Source organism: Dendrobates tinctorius, unplaced genomic scaffold, assembly GCF_039654945.1.
Source record: "Dendrobates tinctorius isolate UK_male_01 unplaced genomic scaffold, ASM3965494v1 ptg000254l, whole genome shotgun sequence".
Taxonomy (NCBI): Eukaryota; Metazoa; Chordata; class Amphibia; order Anura; family Dendrobatidae; genus Dendrobates; species Dendrobates tinctorius.
The window spans coordinates 23,333,083-23,356,053 of record NW_027361921.1 but is presented as its reverse complement, the minus strand read 5'-3'; the positions used below and the strand labels follow the sequence as shown (position 1 = coordinate 23,356,053).

At 44.6% G+C, this 22,971-nt stretch overlaps 1 protein-coding gene across 3 annotated transcripts in view; it reads left to right on the top strand.

Annotated features, from left to right (window-relative positions):
• PIKFYVE (phosphoinositide kinase, FYVE-type zinc finger containing) overlaps positions 1 to 22,971 on the top strand; it is a 603,254-nt gene that overhangs the window by 224,804 nt on the left and 355,479 nt on the right. For all 3 annotated transcript variants that reach the window (XM_073558214.1, XM_073558213.1, XM_073558215.1), the window contains 3 exons: positions 4,692 to 4,818; positions 5,602 to 6,761; positions 8,664 to 8,764. In XM_073558214.1, the coding sequence (XP_073414315.1) occupies positions 4,692 to 4,818; positions 5,602 to 6,761; positions 8,664 to 8,764 (1,388 nt within the window). The remainder of the gene's footprint in view (positions 1 to 4,691; positions 4,819 to 5,601; positions 6,762 to 8,663; positions 8,765 to 22,971) is intronic.

Here is a 22,971-nt window from a genome sequence, read left to right as displayed (position 1 = left end):
TTTATCAAGCCTGGGAAAGTATATCTTCCAATACCTGAATTCTAAACATTATAATAACAGGCCTCAAATTTCCCTTTTTTCAACGGCCAAGAGCATAGTTTGTGGTGACCCCCGTCAGGAATGGGATAGAAGAGCAGTTGGCCCTAGAGGCAGAAATCCTAAGTCTGCTGGACAAACACGTTCTGACCGAAGTGCCAAGCGAACAGGAGAGAAGGGGTTTTTACTCACCCCTCTTCCTAATAAAAAAAGCCAGACCATTCAGGACGATTATAAACCTCAGAGGCCTCAATCAATGGATAGAAAACCAGACCTTCAAAATGGAGTCAGTGACTTTGGCCATAAAGCTTTTACACCACAATTGTTTTATGGCCGTAGTCGACCTAAAGGATGCCTACTACCACATCCCGATCCATCCAGAGTACCAAAAATACTTAAGGGTAGCTCTCTACATCCAGGGCAACCTCAGGCATTTTCAATTCAGAGCCCTTCCATTTGGCATATCCATAGCCCCGATGGTGTTTACGAAGGTCGTAGCAGAGATGACAGCCTTCCTCCGAATCCACAACACGATTATAATACCCTACTTAGACGATTTTCTAATAGTGGGCAACTCAGAACATCACTGCACAGAACAAGTGGAAAGGGTAACAGATACCCTACAGAGACTTGGCTGGATGGTGAATGTCAAAAAGTCAAGACTACAACCCCTAAAAAGGCAAATATTTTTTAGGATTCATCCTGGACTCGGAACAACAAATTTGTCTTTTACCAGAGGCCAAAGTGGAAAAGGTGAGGAATATGACCTTGACAGCCATAGACCAGCCTCACATGACCCTGAGAGGGGCGATGTCCTTACTAGGCACTCTGACAGCCTGTATTCCAGCTGTCAGATGGGCACAATTTCATACCCGTCAACTGCAGGCAGAGATCCTATCAGCACAGAAATTTCTAAGAGGAAGTTTAGAAGGAAGGCTGGAACTTTCCTTAAAAGTCAAAAACTCTCTCAGATGGTGGTTAGACAGGGCAAACCTAGTAGTAGGAACATTGTGGCACAGACCAGTGTCCGATGTGATCCTGACGGATGAAGTTCATCGGGGTGGGGAGCGCACCTGAAGGGACAGGCAGCCCAGGGACCCTGGGAACTCCAAGAACAAAACGCATCCTCCAACCTAAAAGAACTACGGGCAGTAAAAAAAGCCTTAAAAAAATTTATTCCCAGCCTAGAAGGCCGCAATGTCCGGATCATGTCGGACAACAAAGTGACAGTGGCATATATCAACCACCAGGGGGGGACAAGGTCACACTCCTTAATGAACGAAACCAACAAAATTTTTTACAGAGCAGAACGACACCTACTCTCTTTAACGGCCCTACACATCAGAGGGGTAGAGAACATACAAGCCGATTTCCTAAGCCGCAACACATTAAGGCAAGGAGAATGGGCCCTAAATCACTCAGTGTTCCAGAAAATAGTACAACTCTGGGGAGAGCCGGTAATAGACCTATTTGCCAATAAAAGCAACAGGCAGGTAAAGAGATTCTGTTCACTAAACCCAAAAGAAGAGCCATGGGCGGTGGACGCATTGCAAATTCCGTGGAATTTCAAACTGGGTTATGCCGTTCCTCCAGTAGCTCTAATCCCAGCAGTGGTGAAGAAAATAAGAGAAGATCAGGCCAGGGTGATCCTAATAGCCCCGTTCTGGCCAAAAAGGCCCTGGTTCTTACTACTGCAGATGATGTCCCTCTCAGATCCATGGGTACTACCAGAGATTCCAGACCTGCTAGCTCAGGGTCAGGTATTCCACACGCAAGTCAAGGGGTTCCATCTGACGGCGTGGAATTTGAGAGGTCACTTTTAAAAAAATAGAGGATTCTCCCCTGGGTTGGTGGCTACACTGATGAAAAGTAGAAAGCCAGTAACAACTAACATATACGGTAGAACATGGAATAAGTTTCTGCAGTTCCTAGGGCAACCGTTGGACCAAGAACCCCCGATTTAAGGCCATCCTAGAATTCTTACAGGTGGGGCTGCAGCTAGGTCTAGCAGTAAATACACTTAAAGTACAGGTTTCAGCACTAGGCGCTCTATATAATTGCAACATAGCAGCAAACAAATGGGTGGCCAGATTCATTAAATCCTGTCAGAGGTCTAAACCAATCCCATTAAGAAAAAATAGCTCCCTGGGATTTAAACCTTGTGTTAGAAGCTCTCACGAAAGAGCCATTTGAACCGATGCAACAACTACCAGTAAAATATCTCACCCTAAAGACCATTATTTTAGTGGCCCTTACATCGGCCCGTAGAGTAAGTGACTTGCATGCCCTCTCAGTTAATCCACCTTATACTCAGGTGTACCAGGACAGGGTTGTCCTAAAAACAGACCCTGCTTATTTACCGAAAGTTGTATCAGATTTCCATCGTAGCCAGGAGATTATCTTCCCCTCGTTCTGTGAGAATCCAAAAAACGCAGGAGAGGAGAAATTCCATAAACTAGACGTTAAAAGAGCCCTCTTAAAGTACATATCAGTGACTAGCCAGTGGAGGAGGTCCCAGTCCCTATTTGTAGCCTTTCAGGGTGCCAGGAAGGGCTACGGAGTATCAAAAGTGACTTTTGCCAGATGGATTACGGAGGCCATTAGTGTAGCCTACTCCGCTAGTGGTGTTCCGATTCCTGACTGCATCAAGGCTCATTACACCAGAGCCGTGGCGACCTCCTGGGCTGAAAAGGCAGAGGTATCAATTGAGCAAATCTGTAAGGCCGCTACCTGAGCCTCACCCTCAACCTTCTTTAAGCACTATAGATTAAATCTATCCTCCTCTGCTGACTTAACCTTTGGTAGAAGGGTGCTGCAAGCGGTGGTCCCTCTCTAAGGTGTTTCGAATCTCAAAAATCTCTCAGGTGTGCTGTCATGGGTGAAGGGAAAACCACCATGGTTACTTAACGGTAGCTGGTTTTTCCGGAACCCATGACAGCACCCGTATATCGCCCCCCCCCTTTTCATCGTATGGGTGTGCACGTTAGTAGGGTGCATTTGTGTGATGTGGTGTTGGATAAACATGTGACTAACCGGGAAGTCCTCTCAATTCTCTGTAACCAACTGAAGCGGGGAAGAGGTGCCGCCCCTTATATTTCATTATGTTCCTGTCCTGGCGGGGCAGATCCCTCTCTCAGGTGTGCTGTCATGGGTTCCGGAAAAACTGGCTACCGGTATGTAACCATGGTGGTTTTCTTTCACATTTTTAAGTGTCGGTTGCTTGCACTTTTCAGTAACCATTTGAGCAGTGGTTAGGAGCTGTTCATTGCTAATCCTCCTAGCGCAGTGGTTTTTGTTTAGAATTGTATACCTATGGCCAAGTGCATACACTATAAACAGTGGCACATTTCTTCACTTGCTGCTTTTAGTTTTTTTTGTCCCCTGCATTAAGTGATCTTAGGTGCTATATTACTTTGTAGATTGTGATGAATCACGTGATGTCATAGACCTAATGGAAAGGAGAGGAAATAGCTGGGTAGAAAGGAAAAATTAGCAATTGTAAGTGCACAGTGCTATATAATATGATGACTGCAATATGTTAAGAGGATTAAAAATTTAATGAAATTGCTTCTTTAAGTTACGGTAACTTTTCTTGGTCTTGTCAATTTTTTTTTTTCATTTTACAATCTAGTTTTCATTGTGCAGATGTTTTAGCCAGATTTATCATTTGTGACTTTCTGAAACTGTGCAAATGTTTTTTCACAATTTTATTTCAATGCCCTAGGGGAGTACAACATTTGTCTAATTTTATTTTTGCTCAGATTAATATTAATGTGCAAAATTTTGAAGGATTGTTTTCTTTTCGTCCTAAAAAAAAACACAAAAAGGTAAAATTAAAAAAAAACAAAAAACAAGCTTTGACTCTGTGTAAAAAATCATCAACCTGTTTGGGCTACTTTGAATAATTCGGCGGAGAAAAAAATGTTAACAAATAACATGACATAAAAGAAAAGTAAGTATTCAAATGTGCAAATGATGAATGTGGCCTTAATCTTTTCCCTGGGTCCAAGAGAACCTAGCTAGGCTTCATGCGGGCAGATCAGTGCCGCCACTTCTTTCCTAGTTAGGCACCAGGTTGTCCCTGAGCAGGATAAATGGCTGATTTTCTGGGGCACACACAGTGTTTCCTATAGTTCTCAGCTATTTGCAGTATTAGGCCGATTAGTATTAAAGGATGACATTTATTATGTGAAATGTTTTTTTAAATCGCACTTGGATAAGGTGTCACCTCTAACCACAGACTCTAGTCTACGTTACTGGGTAGTGTGTAAATTGGACTGTCTGTCTTTAGTTGGAAAGGGGCCCTTGTATGTCTTGTTGGCCAGGCCATTAGTTTTCAATAGTTTCAACTAATGGTCATATTCAGGCAAATTAGGCCTAAATTGTATCTAGTTTTTGAAACATAAATTTGTTTTCTCAATGGTAGCTAGTGTTTTTAAGGTGGCCACTGGAAAAAAAATAGTTTCATTATACTTTATCTTGATCACATTTCAAAAGCACCTACATTTTCTATCATGTGTATACAAGCTCGGAAGTCTGTCAGTCAGGGTTTTCTCCTTACATTTGCAGATTTAGAAGTATTGACAAATTCAATAGTATCGAACTATAGAAAGAATGCCTAGTATGGCACTAATATTGTCCTTTCTTTTGTCTAGCAAGTTTTAGATCGAGTGAGTAGAATGACACAAGGGGACCTGGTAATGTCTATGGACCAACTGTTGACAAAACCTCGTCTTGGGACATGTAACAAGTTCTCTATACAAGTGTTTCCGCTGCCTAATGGTACGTCCATGGTTTAAGCTTATATGTAGCAAAATTCTGATGTTTAATTGTTTATTGTATGTAGCATACATATGTTCTACTAAAGCATATACACCATGTATCCATAGATTGAAACAACCCTGTATGGAGATTAGGCACATGCCTGTGGGGGATTCAGCTTAAAATCAGAAGGGCAGGTTTTCCTTGGATCAATTTGTGTGAATCTGGTAAGGTCTCACCTGGTGAGGTAGACTCTCTGAGCTACAGGTCAGGGGGAACAACACTTACCGAAGGCCATATGGCACAACAGGAAGGACCTCCCGGATGACACGTGGAATAAAGAGTACCAGGGTTTCCTAGAAAGTAGGCAGATAATCATAGCCATGTGAGTGTACTCAAATTCAGGGATTAGACAGTGCTTGCAAGATCTTTTGCAAAAAGTTTGCAAGCGTTGCACTTCATGTCAGACTGACTGCTGCCTTTAGACGGCAGAGGTGGCAGGTATCCGTAGCAACAAGCAAAATGCAATAGACATATAGATGATTTATGATGATTCATGAATAACTATAAAATAGAGGTAAATTCCAAAGCTGCTTATTTTAGAAGAAATTTTCACAATTTAACCAATTATGATGTTGAGAAGACCATGTTACACTCACTCATGTGTATGCTTTGATCTTCTAAGAAAAATATTGGTACACGGTACAAAGATATACATCTTTCCTAGATCTTCTAAGAAAATTTAAGTGATTCTTGTTTTTCTTTAAATAGTAATAACGTTTTTATTTTGTTTTTCCTACACAGATGAATGTAAAACTTTGATGTTTTTTGAAGGATGTCCACAACATTTAGGTTGCACTATAAAGCTAAGTGGAGCTTCCGAGTATGAGCTGGCACGTGTGAAAGACATAATCATCTTCATGGTCTATGCAGCATATCATTCCCAGTTGGAAATTTCCTTTCTTATGGATGAGTTTGCTATGCCACCAACACTACCTAAAAGTAGCTCCTTTAGGTCCCTTATTGAAGGCCATGAAGGAGATGGCAGTCATAAAGATCTCTTTAATGGCGAGGAATGCAGCATTTTAAACTGGGAAACTGATCGCTCTTCAGATCGCTTACATGTCATTTCAGATTCCCAATCTTGTGAGGACACAGAGTTCATAGAGCAAAGGTCTCATTTTGAGGAGACTGGAGAATTGGAGAGCAAAAGTTCTGAAACCTCGTCTTCGGCACAACAGGACCATCCCATATTGTTATCAAATTCATCCCATTTGTCTTCTGTTTCAATTGAACCCGAGCTCTTTACTCAAATGTGTCTCATACCTGGTATTTCCAAAGATGACGTGTCACTGAAATTAGAGGAAGAAGAGCCCAAAAAAGAACGTAGACTTTTCCGTGATCCCTTACAAGATGATACTGGCTTGTATATAACTGAAGAAGTCACATCTACAGATGACAGGCTAAAAGTCCACTCTATATCATTTAAACAGGAGCTTAAAGATGTCATTTTGTGTATTTCCCCAATTATTTGTTTCAAGGAACCATTTCTATTAATGGAAAAGGGTATGAGGTGTCCTACAAGGGACTATTTTCCAGAACAAGTGTACATGTCACCATTACTTAACAAAGAAATGAAAGAGATGGAGAGCCGGAGGAAAAAACAACTTCTGCGTGAACTATCTAATTTACAAGGAAACAATGAAAGTGATCAAGGTAAAACTATTGAGGTTCTTCCATCTCATGAGCTGTTGAGCACCAAAATTGCTGATCACTTGGGAGACAGCCAAAATTTGGCCAGAATTTTAGCTGACTATCGGGCTAGGGGAGGCAGAATAAGACAGAAGGATGTGGATCCGTTTGTACAAACCAAGGAGACCCCAAATGGTATCTTGAGTAAACATGAAGCTAAGTGTGACTCCGAGGCTGACAATGGAGTGATTGAGATGTCCTGGAACTCTAAGGTATGTTTTATGCCAGGGCTTTTTAACTTTGTCCTATAAATGATGACATGTTGAAAGCCACTTTTAGAGAGGAACTCTGAACTTCTGAAACTTCTTCTGACTGCTCAGCATAAACCTTCTTAGACCTGGTCATTGCTGTAAGATAAACTATAAAGCTTAATCTATAATATGCTCTATAAAGCTTATCTTATGTCTTTTAAATACCAATAACAAGTAACTGGAATATGATCATTAGCTCGCATAAGCTTGGCAGAAATCTGTCTTCGAACAGGCTGATCACATATTTTGTAGAAACCAATACAGAATAGTTATCGGCATAAAATCAAGATGTTCTGCCAATAGTATGCAAACTGTATGAGGACCCATTGAACGTACATCCCTAAACAGTTCACATTGGCAGGTATTAAAAACCTTGTTATTTCATCATTCATTGATTTGGATGGCCAAAAATCTGCTTGTGTAATTTGTTTTAGACTCTAAAGTCTTTTCATTTTCTATTAAACATTGTGTTCCCTGGGAGACAAAGTCCTTTTCTTCAGTGTCTTTACCCCCCAGGTTTACTCTTTCCTTTCTTTATTACTCTTGTTGGTTTAGCTAGTGGGCCAGATGGAATAAAACTTGATTTGTCATTCCTATCAAGCAAGGAAATTTAAAAAAGAAATAAAACCTAAGGTGCACAAGTGTATTTGGGTAATGGAACCTCCAGATCTGGAACACTATGTGTGCATTTCTGTTAGACCGTTTATAACGCTGTATTGAATTATGTGTTTTTACGTCTGTCAGAGGCCATTGGCACCAAAAGGCTACCTCGGTCAGCCTTGGCCCTAGCCACTCTGTCTCACAGGTTCCGGGGAAAAGAACTCCCTGCACAGGGATCTGGACTCAAATTGGGTCCCCTGTGTTGCTTTCTCGAAATGGCTGCTGGGACTGAGTCTGAAGCTAGGATGGTCAAACAAATGTGGGGAGTAACAGAAAGTACAGATTAGGACACAATCATCAAGTGCTGAATCCGGATGATCACTGAATAATATGTGCTGATAGCTGAAGTAAACCACAGCAGAAAAGTTGTATCTGGCAGCTCCCAGCAGTAATTTGGGCGTTAATTAGGGTGCCATAGTGTTCCATTGGCCATAGAAGGGAGACGATTGTTAGAGCTGGACAGCCCACACTCCCTTACTGCTAGACTGGATGGAACTGCAAGTCCCAGCCACACCATTCTCCATGGTTGTATGCCGCCCAAAGTTTCTGCCTACGACGTTGCCTCTATCACCAGCGCCACCTGCATTGTGCGTACTTGCCTGATAACAGAAGCAGACATTGCAGGAGCGGGTCCCAGAGGAGATGTGATGTGTGCAATAATGAAACAGAAATTTCCAGCAATTAGTTAAAATGACTGTGCTTTTAAAAATGGATATCATTCGTACATTGTGTTTTATTATTATTTTAAATGTTTTCATTAACTTTTTTGCTAATTTTTTTACCGTTAAAAAAATCTCAATGTCTAAATCATGAGTATTGTAAGTGAGCAAGGATGTACAGATGAGTCCTCCAGTACTTTTCCTAAATCCAGTTTCTCAAGATACAAATTTTATATGTGATCACAATATTAAATTAAATGTCCTTTCAGTTCGCATCCCAACTACTGGGTGGGACAAATCCCACATACAGTATATAGTATATACAATGTACAAGAGAATATCACAGACTCGTCTGTTTCCACAGTTTGTCATCTCGCTGCACAAATCTCAGGATATGTCCAACCAAGAGGAAAGTGTAAAGGAAGGAGACCTTTGTAAATTGCAGAAATGTTTAAAATGATTTTTGTCCATAGATTATAAGAAAAACATGCAATACAAAGGAATGAGCTTCATCTAATTCTGAGATTTAATTATTTGTTTCCAGATTGACTGCCTCAGCGTATTAAACCACCAAAGGCTTTGTGTCCTATTCAGCAGCTCCAGCGCACAATCCTGCAATGCCCCTAGTGCCTGTGTTAGTCCCTGGTAAGAACCTACTTGTTTTTGTTGGATGTGACTTTTCGGTTATTCTGTTGGTACAGTGGGTATAGAAAGTATTTACACCCTTTTTACATTTTTCACTCTTTCATTGCAGCCATTTGGCAAATTCAAAAAAAGTTCATTTTTTTTCTCATTAATGTACACTCTGCACCCCATCTTGACATAAAAAAACATAAATGTAGAAATTTTTGCAATTAAAAAAGAAAAACCGAAATATCACATGGTCATAAGTATTCAGACCCTTAGCTCAAAAGAGTGCTTCTACTCAATACTGAGCAATTACAGCCATGAATCTTCTTGAAAATGATGCAACAAGTTTTTCACACCTGAATTTGGGTATCCTCTGCCATTCTTCCTTGCAGATCCTCGACAGTTCCGTCAGGTTGGATGGTGAACGTTGGATGGACAGTCATTTTCGGGTGTCTCCAGAAATGCTTGATTAGGTTTAGGTCAGGGCTCTGGCTGGGCCAGTCAAGAATGGTCACAGAGTTGTTCCGAAGCCACTCCTTTGTTATTTTAGCTGTGTACTTAGAGTAATTATCTTGTTGGAAGGTGAACCTTCGGCCAAGTCTGAGGTCCAGAGCACTCTGGAAGAGGTTTTCATATAGGATATCTCTGTACTTGGCCGTATTCATGTCTCTCTCAATTGCAACCAGTCATCCTGTCCCTGCAGCTGAGAAACACCCCCATAGCATGATGCTGCCGCCGCCACCATGTTTCACTGTTGGGAATGTATTGGGCAGGTGATGAGCAGTGCCTGGTTTTCTCCACACATACCACTTGGAATTATCACCAAAAAGGTCTATCTTCTCATCAGACCACAGAATCTTATTTCTCATAGTCTGGGAGTCCTTCATGTGATTTTTAGCAAACTCTTTTCGGGCTTTCATATGTCTTGCTCTGAGGAGAGGCTTCCATTGGGCCACTCTGCCATAAAGGCCTGACTGGTGGAGGGCTGCAGTGATAGTTGACCTTGTGGAACTTTCTCCCATCTCCCTGCTGCATCTGTGGAGCTCAGCCACAGTGATCTTGGGGTTCTTCTTTACCTCTCAGCAAGGCCCTTCTCCCACAATTGCTCAGTTTGGCTGGACGACCAGGTCTAGGAAGGCTTTTGGTGGTCCCAAACTTCTTCCATTTAACCCCTTTCTGCCATCAGACGTACTATCCCGTCCATGTGCCCTGGGATTTAATTCCCAGGGACGGGATAGTACGTCATAGCGATCAGCTGCGCTCACGTGGTGAGTGCCGCGGATCGCGGCCGGGTGTCAGCTGATTATCACAGATGACACCCGGCACAATGTGTCAGGGGCGGTCACGGACCGCCCCGACACGTTAACCCCTTGTACACCGCGATCAAACACGATCGCGGTGTACCGGGGGTTAAAGGGAAGCATCGGCAGGGAGGGGGCTCCCTCGGTGCTTCCCTGAGCCCCCCACGGCAGCGCAATGTGCAGCGCTGCTGCGGGGGGGGCTCTTTCCCTACAGGCCCCCGGATCCAAGATGGCGACGGGGACCTTCGGGGGCCTGTAGGGAGCTGACTTCCTCACTGCCTGCAAAGCGCAGGCATGAGGAAGTCTGCAGCAGTGCCTGTGACAGATCGCTGATCTGTCACAGTGATCTGTGATGTGACAGATCGGCGATCTGTCACAGGACAGTGATGTCCCACCTGGGACAATGTAATAAAGTTAAAAAAAATAAAAAAAAGTGTAAAAATAATTTTAAAAAAATCGCTAAATAAAATTGTAAAAAAAAAAAATAAAATATTCCCCAATAAATTCATTTTTTGGAAAATAAAATAAAATCAAAAATAATAAAAGTACACATATTTGGTATCGCCGCGTCCGTAACGACCCGCCCTATAAAACAGTCCCATTAGTTAACCCCTTTAACGAACCCCTTAAAAAATAAAAATAAAAACGAAGCAAAAAATGATTTATTATCATACCACCGAACAAAAAGTGCAATAACGCGCGATCAAAAAGATGCATATAAATATCCATGGTACCGCTGAAAACGTCAGCTTGTCCCGCAAAAAACAAGCCGCCATACAGCGTCATCCGCAAAAAAATAAAAAAGTTATAGCTCGCAGAATAAAGCGATGCAAAAATAATTATTTTTATATAAAATAGTTTTCATTGCATAAAACCGACAAAATATAAAAAAACGACCTAAATGAGGTATCGCTGTAACCGTACTGACCCGAAGAATAAAACCGCTTTATCAATTTTACCGCACGCGGAACGGTGTAAATGCACCCCCCCAAAAGAAATTCATGAAACGCTGGTTTTTGTTCATTCTGCGTCCCAAAAATCGGAATAAAAAGCGATCAAAAAAATGTCACGTGCCCGAAAATGGTACCAATAAGAAAAGTCAACTCGTCCCGCAAAAAATAAGACCTCACATGACTCGGTGGGTCAAAATACGGAAAAATTATAGCTCTCAATATGTGGTGATGCAAAAACTATTTTACAATAAAAAGCGTCTCTTAGCTTGTGACAGCTGCCAAACATAAAACCTCCATAAATTGTAAATCAAACCCCCCGTTATCACCCCCTTAGTTAGGGAAAAATAATAAAATTAAAAAAAATGTATTTATTTCCATTTTCCCATTAGGGTTAGGGCTGAGATTAGGGTCAGGGGTGTGTTGGGGTTAGGGTGGAGTTATAATTGGGGGGGGTTTCCACTGTTTGGGCACATCAGGTGCTCTGCAAATGCAACATGGTGTCTGATCTCAATTCCAGCCAATTCTGCGTTGAAAAAGTCAAATGGTGCTCCTTCCCTTCCAAGCTCTGCCATGTGCCCAAACAGTGTTTTACCCCCACATATAGGGTATCAGCATACTCAGGACAAATTGCAAAACAACTTTTGGGGTCTAATTTCTCCTGTTACCCTTAGGAAAATAAAAAATTGGGGGCAAAAGTATCATTTTTGTGGAAAAAAATGATTTTTTTATTTTCACGCCCAGGCGTTATAAACTTCTATGAAGCACTTGGGGGGTTCAAAGTGCTCACCACACATCTAGATAAGTTCCGTGGGAGGTCTAGTTTCCAAAATGGGGTCACTTGTGGGGAGTTTCAATAGTTTAGGTACATCAGGGGCTCTCCAAACGCACATGACACCCGCAGACCAATCCATCAAAGTCTGCATTCCAAAACGTCACTACTTCCCTTCCGAGCCCCGACGTGTGCCCATACAGTAGTTTTCTCCCACATATGGGGCGTCAGCTTACTCAGGACAAATTGGACAACAACTTTTGGGGTCCAATTTCTCCTTGTACCCTTGGGAAAATAAAAAAAATTGGTGACTAAAAGAACATGTTTGTGGAAAAAATATGATTTTTTTATTTTCACGCCCGGGCGTTATAAACTTCTGTGAAGCACTGGGGGGTTCAAAGTGCTCACCACACATCTAGATAAGTTCCTTGGGGTGTCTAGTTTCCAAAATGGTATCATTTGTGGGGGGTTTCCACTGTTTTGGTACATCAGGGGTTTTCCAATCGCGACATGGTGTCCAATCTCAATTCCAGCCAAAAACATCAAATGGCGCTGCTTCCCTTCCGAGCTCTGCCATGCACCCAAATAGTCCTTTACACCCACATATGGGGTATCAGCGTACTCAGGACAAATTGCACAATAACTTTTAGGGTCCTGTTAGCCTTGGAAAAATAAAAATTGGGGTGAAAAGATCATTTTTGTGGAAAAAATATGATTTTTTAATTGTACCGCTGTACGTTATAAACTTCTGTGAAGCCCTTGTGGGTTCAAAGTTCTCACCACACATCTAGATAAGTTCCTTGGGGGGTCTAGTTTCCAAAATGGGGTGACTTGTGGGGGGTTTCCACTGTTTAGGTACATCAGGGGCTCTCCAAACGCGATATGGCGTCCGATCTGAATTCCAGCCAATTTTGCATTGAAAAGGTCAAACGGCGCTCCTTCCCTTCTGAGCTCTGCCATGCGCCGAAACAGTGGTCGGGGGGGCCCCACATATCAGGTATCAGCGTACTCCGGACAAATTGCACAATAACTTTTGCAGTCCAATTTCTCCTGTTACCCTTGGTAAAATAAAAAAAACTGAACTTGAATTATTTTTTTTGTGAAAAAAAGTTAAATGTTCTTTTTTTTTTAAATATTAAAAAAATTCATGTGACACACCTAAAGGGTTAATAAACTTCTTGAATGTGGTTTTGAGCACCTTAAGGGGTGCAGTTTTTAGAATGGTGTCACTTTTGGGTATTTTCTATCATATAGACCCTGCAAAGTGGCTTCAAATGTGATGTGGTCCGTAAAAATAAAATGGCGTTGCAAAAATGAGAAATCGCTGGTCAATTTTTAACCCTTATAACTTCCTAACAAGAAACAATTTTGGTTCCAAAATTGTGTTGATGTAAAGTAAACATGTGGGAAATGTTATTTATTAAGTTTTTTGTGTGCCGTATCTCTGTGATTTAAGGGCATAAAAATTCAAATTTGGAGAATTGCGAAATTTTCAAAATTTTCGCCAAATTTCCGTTTTTTTCACAAATAAACGCAAGTTATATGAATGAAATTTTTCCACTAACATGAAGTACAATATGTCACGAGAAAACAGTGTCAGAATCACCGGGATCCATGGAAGCGTTTCAGAGTTATAACCTCATAAAGGGACAGTGGTCAGAATTGTAAAAATTGGCCCGGTCATGAACATGCAAACCACCCTTGGGGCTTAAGGGGTTAAGGATAATGGAGGCCACCGTGCTCTTAGGAACCTTGAGTACTGCAGAAATTCTTTTGTAACCTTGGCCAGGTCTGTGCCTTTCCACAATTCTGTCTCTGAACTCCTTGGCCAGTTCATTTTGACCTCATGATTCTCATTTGGTCTGACATGCATTGTGAGGTCTTATATAGACAGGTGTGTGCCTTTCCAAATCAAGTCCTATCCGTTTAATTAAACACAGCTGGACTCCAATGAAAGAGTAGAATCATCTCAAGGAGGATCACAAGGAAATGGACGGCATGTGACTTAAATATGAGGTGATGTTTTGTTTTTTTCTTTCTTACTAAATTTGCAAAATTTTCTACATTTCTTTTTTTTTTTTTTTCCATCAAGGTGGGGTGCAGAGTGTACATTAATGAGAAAAAAATGAACTTTTTTTTTTCAATTTACCAAATAGCTGCAATGAAACTGAGTGAAAAATTTAAAAGGGTCTGAAGATTTTCCACACTGAAAACCTGGCTACTGGGGGTAAATGAACTTTCCCACTCTGGGACATTGAGTGACAGCCGGCACTGGGCTGATACTCTGCAGTTAGCTGTCAGTCACTGCCGGGGTGTGCTTACAGCTGCCACTCACTGTATACTGAGCACCGGCACACCTCTATGACAGAGTTAATTTCCTTCTGATAGCTGTGTTTTCCTTGCGGCAGCCTTGCAGCTTTAGAACTTGCAGATTAACCCCGTAACTGCAAATTGATAGCTATTGGGGTTGTGACTGGTTCCTTTAAAGGCAACCTAACAGCAGACATGCTGCCTGATCCTTAGACAGCAGGTATTAGACACAGGCTGCATGATTTCAGTCTTATGTGGTTGACTCTGGGGAAAAAAAAATTCTTTAAAGCCAATGTGGATCAAGCTGCATGAGAGACTAGTCGAAAGGGTTGGTCCTAGATAGCCTCTCTCCGCCCACTGACAATGACTGCCAGGTCTCTCCTTATACACTACACAAGATTTGGTAAGGGGGTGGGCAGGGACAACGTCTGATGCACACTATTCCACGGTTTTCTGCAGTCAGTGTGGGTTTTAGTACCTGTAACCTCACAGATCTACAGCTCTTTTCAGGGGGCATAACATAGAAAGGAGAACCATTAAAGATTGGTACACATTAGATCAGTAATTTCACAATGTCTTATTACAACGGTTTGATTTTACGGACCTTTTTTTATTGCTATCATTCGGACAGGAAAGCTATGTGATGACAATGTGTAAAGGAGGTGATCTGGCAAACTACATAGGAAATCGTTTTGTGTTATTCTATGCCTGATGAAGAGACCCGAGTTGGTATGGGGTTAGGGGTTAGGACAGACAATAGAAATAGAGGTACGAGAGATACCTATAGTGCATAGACACGAATACCAGAAGCCTCGCCAACAAGATGGAGGAATGAGAATTAATATTGTTTAAAGAAAATTTTGATATGGAGGGGATAACAGAGACATAGCTGAAAGAGAGCTGTGACTGGGCTTTTAATGAACAGGGCTAAAGTCTGTTCAGGAATAACCTTACAAACAGGCAAGAGGGAGGAGTATGTTTATATGTAAAATTGTCCCTAAAATCCCTCCTGTGTTATAACATATGTGAGGCTAATGACAATGTAGAAAGAATAATAAAATACTGATCGGGTTTGTTATAAATCTCCACATATAATGGAAGTGGCAGATGGGCAAAAATATTTTCATAAAGCAAATAGATGAGGCAGCAAATCGAGGAGAAGTCATTATTATGGGGGACTTCAACTACCCTGATATAAATGGGGGGCAGAAGCTTTTAGGTCCAGCAAAGGAAACAGGTTTTTGACAATGAAAGATCATGAACTTTTCACAACTGGTGCAAGATCCAACAAGAAGGGGGGCACTTCTGGACCGAATAGTGACCTGTTATGACTGTAACTGAGGAGGGTAGCCGGGGCATAGGGTAGACAACCAGAACACGAGAAAGGTGGTAACTAAGCGGACTGCAGACCCCTGAACTGACAACACAACTAGAATTAGCCGTGGGACGTACCTACGATGCCCTAGACACCTTGGCACTGCCAAAGAGTTAACTAAGCCTAAAGAAAGAAAGGGAAAAGCTAAACTGCACTGGAGTAGAACCCCAAAGGAATAGACAGCCCCCAAACATATATTGCCGGTGAGATAAGATAAAGCACAAACTCAGGCAGAAAATAGCGTAAGCAAATGATGGGGCCCAAACTGTCTGGATAGAACAGGACAGGAAAGAATACTGTCTGCAATCACGCAAAAAACCCTAAGAAAAATCCAGCACGTCTGATATGCAAAAATACTGAGGCCACATGACCTCTCCTGTTATGAGTTCATTTTCTCCTTCACCATTGAGGACTGATGAACTCCCTCTTTTGGTGAAGGAAGGTAGTGAGGCTGATTACCAAACACCTGAGCTGGTAGAGGATGACTGGGTGACGGGAATTGCTGACTGGATATAAGGCAGCCGACGCCCTTCTGCCTCGCTGGTGATTTCTCTGAGGGATTCTAGGAGACCAGTCTGATTCCTGCTCCTCTAAAGCTAAGTTTTCTGCCTTGCTTTTTGCATTTGTGTTTTGGTTTTATTTTGCCTTGCTTTTCTGGATTCTGCCATTCCCTGCTGGGGTGAGCTGAATTCCTTTGTGTCTTTTTGCTCTGTCTTCAGAAAATACCTGAGTACTGACATAGTCTTTTGAAGCCTAGCGTCTTCAGGGCCTTTTTCCCTGTCAGTCTGTTGGCTCTTGTTTAGATAAGGTTTTTGGCGGATTGCAGACAGCAGCTTTTCTATCCTGTCCTATCTAGTTAGCTTGGGCCCCATCATTTGCTCAGTCTATCTTTCTATCTGTGTTAGTGTTTTTTCTTCTTGCTTCACCGTCATTATATGTTGGGGGCTGCCTATTGCTTTGGGGTCTGCTCTGGGGCAGTTTAGATTTCCCTTTCTGTCTTTAGGCTATGTAGTTCTACGGCTGTGATCGAGGGGTCTAGGGCACCGTAGGAACCCCCCACGGCTACTGCTAGTTGTTGTTGATAGGTTCAGGGGTCTGCAATCCGATAGCTGCCAACTTCTCTGGTTTTCTGGACTTAGCTAGCATTTCTGTTTTTGCCTCCTACGGTGACTCGTTCATAACACTCTCCCCCACTAGATCAGAATTCTGGTGTGAACTGGAAGCAAAACAAAAGACACTGACACACCAGGAGACCTGAAACACTGAACAAACTGACATGAGCTGAAGAATTTAAAGCGGGGTCCAGCGCAGAGTAAGGCAAAAACAAGTGACTTATCTGAAAAATGCAGGTCCAATCCAGGAGACAGACTTCCAAAGTGCACAGGAAGAAATGAAATCGCCAGCAACAATTGAGGGAGGGTTGCTCACTTAAATCTTCCCAGTCAGTAATACCTGACTTCCAATCATCTTCAGGTGAATGACCTGTGTCAGCTAGACCAACTTCATTACCCGCTGCAACCACCAGAGGGAGCCAAAACTCAGAAGCCAGGTCAAACGTGTTCACAACAGTGACCAAAAGGCCAGACTGCATATGAAGTATACAGGTTGGGGGTCACTTGGGTAATAGTGATCACAAAGTAATGTTTTCATGTATCCTTTAGCAAGATGTATAGTAGAGCGGCTACAAGAAGCGAAATTAACCCCTTCATGACCGGAGGTATTTTCGTTTTTGCGATTTTGTTTTTTGCTCCCCTTCCTCCCAGAGCCATCACTTTTTTTTTTAATATATTTTTTGGTCAAAATGGCCATGGGAGGGCTTGTGATTTGCTGGACAAGTTGTACTTTAGAACGACACCATTGGTTTCAACTTATCAAGTACTGGAAAACAGGAAAAAGAATCCAAGTGCGGCGAAATTGCAAAAAACTGACCTGCTATAATGATTCTCCAGGTCATTGCGAGTTAATAGACACCAAACATGTCTAGGTTCTTTTTTTATTTAAGTAGTCAAAAAAAAATCCAAACTTTTGGTAAAAAAAGTTAAAATTAAAATGGTGCCATTTTTCTGAGACCTGTAGCGTCTCCAATTTTTGTTATCTGGTGCTAGTTAAGAGCTTATTTTTTGCGCGACAAGCTGAAGATTTTAATGATACCATTTTGGTGTGGATACGATCGTGGATTTGATTGCCCGTTATTGCATTTTATTGCAATGTTGCGGCAATCAAAAAAATGTAATTCTGGCATATTGAATTTTTTTCTCGCTACGCCGTTTAGCAATCGGGTAAAAAAAAATGTTATATTGATTGGGTGATTCTGAAGGTGGCGATACCAAATACCGTTTTTCCCGGACTATTAAGACACACTTTTTTTGCTCCCAAAATAAGGAGGAAAATGGGGGTGCGTCTTAAAGTATGGATGTAGTGGCTCTAGCTGTGGTGAGGAGGTGGGGGAGCGGTTTTGGCAGAGCAGCGGGTCACAGAGGCAGGAGCTGGTGCTGCGGCTAACTCCTGTGCCCGCTGCTAAAGAGAAATAAATATTCACTGCATTCCACGCCCATGGGCGGGGAGGGCAATGAATATTCATTTCTTTTTGGCATCCTGGTATGATTGGTCTCATCCTTATATTCTGGTATGATTTGGCCCCATCCCGTTCCTGGTATGCATGACCCCATCAGAAAAGATAAAAAAAAAAAAAAACCATTACACTTGCCTTCCTCCGCTCCCTTGCAGTGTCCTGCTCCATTGCCTGCAGCTGCTTAATGTTTGTAAGCAGTGCATGGCAGGGACGTCATGCGCTGCTCACAAGCAGAGCATAGCTGCCGAAATACTCACTGGTCCTGTTCATTGCAGAGAGTAGGGAGTATTCATTGCTCTTCAGTAGCGCGCAGTGTTAGGCTAGTTTCACACTAGCATAGGGTGCGCAGGCCGTGCGCAACTATGAATATAGCGTGCGCTGCGCATTTTTGGAGGTGCGCCGTGCGCGCCGAACGCAGCATGTTGCATTTTGGCGCGCACGGCGCACATTCAAAAATGCGCAGCGCACGCTATATTCATAGTTGCGCACGGCCTGCGCACCCTATGCTAAAGATAGGGTGCGCATAACGCATGCAGCCCTCTGCGCTCGGAGGAGGCGATAACAGGAAGGGGCGGGCAGGGAGCCGGCAGGGGGCGTGGCTTAGCGGCGCCGTGCGCGCGTCGTTTATACGCTAGTGTGAAACTAGCCTTAGCCAACGGCTTCATGCTGCTATCGGCGGTCACATGTGCCTATACTTAAGAGAAATGAATAGCAGCAGGAAGGCTCGGGCTGTCACTGCACAGCTGCTGGCAATGGAGCAGGACACTGCGAGGGAGCGGATTAAGGTAAGTGTAATGGTGTTTTTTTTTTTTCAAATCTTTTCTGATGGGACCATGCATATCAATATGGGGGTGGGGCCAATCATACCAGAATAAGGATGGGACCATGCATACCAGGACTGGGATGGGGCCAATCATACAAGAAAAAGGATGGTTCCATTCATACCAAGATAGTGATTATTATTATTTTATTTATATAGCGACATTAATTCCATGGTGCTGTACATGAGAAGGGATGGAGCTAATCATACCAGGATAGGGTTGGGATATTGCATACCAGGATAATGATTGGACAATGCATACCAGGATAAGGATGGGGCCATGCATACCAGGACTGGGTTGGGGCTATACATACCAGGACTGGGTTGGGGCTATACATACCAGGACTGGGTTGGGGCCATACATACCAGGACTGGGTTGGGGCCATGCATACCAGGACTGGGTTGGTTCCACCCATACCAGGACTGGGTTGGTTCCACCCATACCAGGACTGGGTTGGTTCCACCCATACCAGGACTGGGTTGGTTCCACCCATACCAGGACTGGGTTGGTTCCACCCATACCAGGACTGGGTTGGTTCCACCCATACCAGGACTGGGTTGGTTCCACGCATACCAGGACCGGGATGGTTCCACGCATACCAGGACCGGAATGGTTCCACGCATACCAGGACCGGGATGGTTCCACGCATACCAGGACCGGGATGGTTCCACGCATACCAGGACCGGGATGGGAGCCACACATACCAGGACCGGGATGGGAGCCAATCATACCAGGACCGGGATGGGAGCCAATCATACCAGGATAAGGATGGGACCATGCATACCAGGACTGGAATGGAGGTCAATCATACCAGGGTAAGAATGGGGCCATGCATACTTGGACGAGATGGGGACCCTGCATACCGGCATAGGGATGAGGGTGATCATTCCTGCCAGGATAAGAATTAAGGGGACCATTCCTACCAGGATAGAGATGAGGGTGGACCATTCCTACCAGGCTAAGGATGAGGGCCATGCGTATCAGGATAGGGATAAGGGGGCCATGCATATCAGCATGGGGATAAGGGGGCCATGCATATCAGCATGGGGATAAGGGGGCCATGCATATCAGCATGGGGATAAGGGGGCCATGCATATCAGCATGGGGATAAGGGGGCCATGCATATCAGCATGGGGATGAGGGGGCCATGCATATCAGCATGGGGATGAGGGGGCCATGTGTATCAGGATGGGGTTGAAGGGACCATATTTACCAGGATAGGGGATATTAAGTACAGAATTGACCACATATTTTGCTTCAGTTTTTTTTTTTCGTCCTCTAAAACCTATGTGCGTCTTATGGTCCAGTGAATCTTATAGTCCGAAAAGTACGGTGTGTGTAGGTTTGATTACTCTGTTGCCTCATTGGGGGACACAGAACCATGGGTGTTATGCTGCTGTCCACTAGGAGGCGACACTATGCATAATCTGAAAAAGATTAACTAGGAGTCCTCCTCTGCAGTATATACCCCTGGACGGCGTCAGCCTTCTCCAGTTTTTGCTTGGTGTCGCAAGGAGGCACACCTAAAGTATTTTTCTTTTTTTCCGTTTTTTTCTTCGGATGACAGATGAAGAAAAGTGGGTTTCCTCAGTGAGACTCCCGGCATGGCTCCTTCCTCGGCCCCCTATTATGGGGTGCCCAGTTGAAGTTGAGATGGAGGTTCCCCATGTCGCTCCTCCCCAGTCCTGCGGGGGCTGGTTCGAAGTTGTGACCCCCCTCCTTCCCCAATTCCTTTTGGTCTTGGGTTGAGGTCGAGGCGAGGAAGAAGCCCCCTGACGGTGACAGCAGCACCCTTCCTCTGGGGGTATTAGGTTGAGACGCCGCAGGTAGGGTCTGTCCATGGCAACCTACGCAGCATCCAGGGACCCCAGCCAGCTGCGGGCTCCTGTCGGGGCCGGGGGGAGTGCAGGCAGGCATAGCACATGCAGACACAGGGCTCTATGCGCCTCTGTGTCTGCCGCAGCATTAGTCTACAGCACTGCAGGGGAACCCACCACAGGGCCCCGCTTCAGGTTGTGGCCCCAACGCTAGCCTGCCTTTCAATCCGGGGGGTCCGGTAAAAATCTGACCCCTCCCCGGACTACCGCGCCAGCCTGGAGCCCTTCCTGGGCATAGAAATCTAATTTAGGCTGCGGCTTCGGCCTAGCTGAGGTCGCCGCCGCCGCCTCCTCTCCGCCCCCTGGCCGACAAATATGACACTCCACAGTGTCATAGAAGGGGCGGATCGAGGCAGAAAGGGCGCGTTTTTTCGCATCTCTGCGCGCTCTTTCTCAGCTCTCCGCCCCCTTCTTCTCATCTCCTCGGCAGCTATCTTCGCTGCAGCAGACGCTGTCCCATACAGCAGCAGCAACGCCAGCAGTCTCCGGGGGGCACAGGACTGTGAATTGTCAGCGCTGGACCTAGGGGCACACTGGTGGGGTAAGATCACAGCCGGGCTCTCTTTACTCGGCTGTGAATCCATATTACCTACAAGGTTTTCCTATAGCTCCCCTGCGTAGTCACCCCTGTACAGACCTCTGCTAGCCAGCCTTTGTGCACTATGCCGGGCTCAAGGAAAAGAACCAGGCAGGACTGTTTTTATGCTTTCTGCACAGCCTGCAAAGCCACTCTCCCCAGTGGCAGCACGTACCCACACTGCAAGGATTGTATCCAAAATACTGGGTCAGAGCCCCAGGAAGCCCCTATCATTGCTTCAGCGACCTCTACCACGCCGGAATGGGCTACCCAGATGTCACAGTCTATGACACAGTCCATAGATAACCTGACCTCCACATTACTCCAGGCTTTGCAGGGTCATGTCTCGCCTATGAGTGTTACCCAGCAAAGGGACAGCTCCACCCAGGGGACAGGCCGTTTCTGGCTCTCCCAGACGTAAGCGGACCCACACGTCGCGTTCCTCTGTGTCATCCCATAGCACACGGTCATCCCCCTCCAGGGAGAGACACCGTGGTCCCACGTCGCCTAGACCGTCCCCTTCCAGAGACAGACAACGCAGATCTCCGCAAAAAGACCTCCGCCCCAGCTCACCCACCAGGGAACACCTGAGCGATACGCAGGATTCGGAAGGCATCTGTGACTCCGACTCAGACAATGAGACAGAGAGGTCTCTGGTCCCTTGTCCCCCTAGCAACACAGCGCTAGTTGAGGACATAATCTCTTCCATCCATCGGGTGCTGGACATTTCTGATCCAACCCCGGAAGTCCCAGAACACAAGATTTGCTTTGAAGGTGTTCTGAAACCACCTAAGGTTTTCACTAACCACTCGGAATTTCAAACGATCCTTACCAAGCAGTTTGCACAGCCTGATAAAAAATTCACCAATCGTAAATATTTAGAAGCTAGGTACCCCTTCCCACAAAAGGACACCAAACAGTGGACAGATCCACCCGAAGTGGACCCCCCAGTCTCTAGACTAGCAGCACAGACCCTCCTCTCACTGCCAGATAGCTCAACCCTCCGGGACGCAGCAGACCGACAGGTATAACGCATGGCTCGCTCAGTGTTTGAAGAGGCAGGGGCCTCCCTGGCCCCCGCTTTCGCTTCAGTTTGGGCAGCCAAGGCCATTCTGGCTTGGGCCAAAACATTGCAAGATGGCCTTCAAACTTCAAATCCTGAGCTGTCGGACCATGCGGTTCAAATAGCAGTAGTAGCAGATTACATGCTTCATGCAGCCCTTGACTCCGCAAGAGGTGATGCGGGGATAGCATCAAACGCAATCACAATTCAGCGTATCCTCTGGCTGCTGGAATGGAAAGCGGATGCGGCCTCAGAGAAATCCCTCACGCATTTCCCGTACTGCAGTGGACGGCTTTTCGGTGAAAAGTTGGACACAATGGTATCCAACGCCACTGGGGGTAAGAGAACCTCTCTCCCTCAACTCAAAACTAAACGCACGTTTAAACGGCGTAACCAAACACGATTCCGATCCTTTCGGAATTCTTCAGGCTGGTCAGCCTCGCGCCCAGCACAAAATCGTACCCGCTCTCCACGCAGGGACAACCCAAAGGTGGCGCAGAGGCCGGACAGGACCTGGTAGTCGAAAGCAGGCCAGGCGAAGCCCAAAGGAGGAAAACCTCAGAATTTCGCTTCATCATGACTCCCGAACTCCGGAAGACACCCC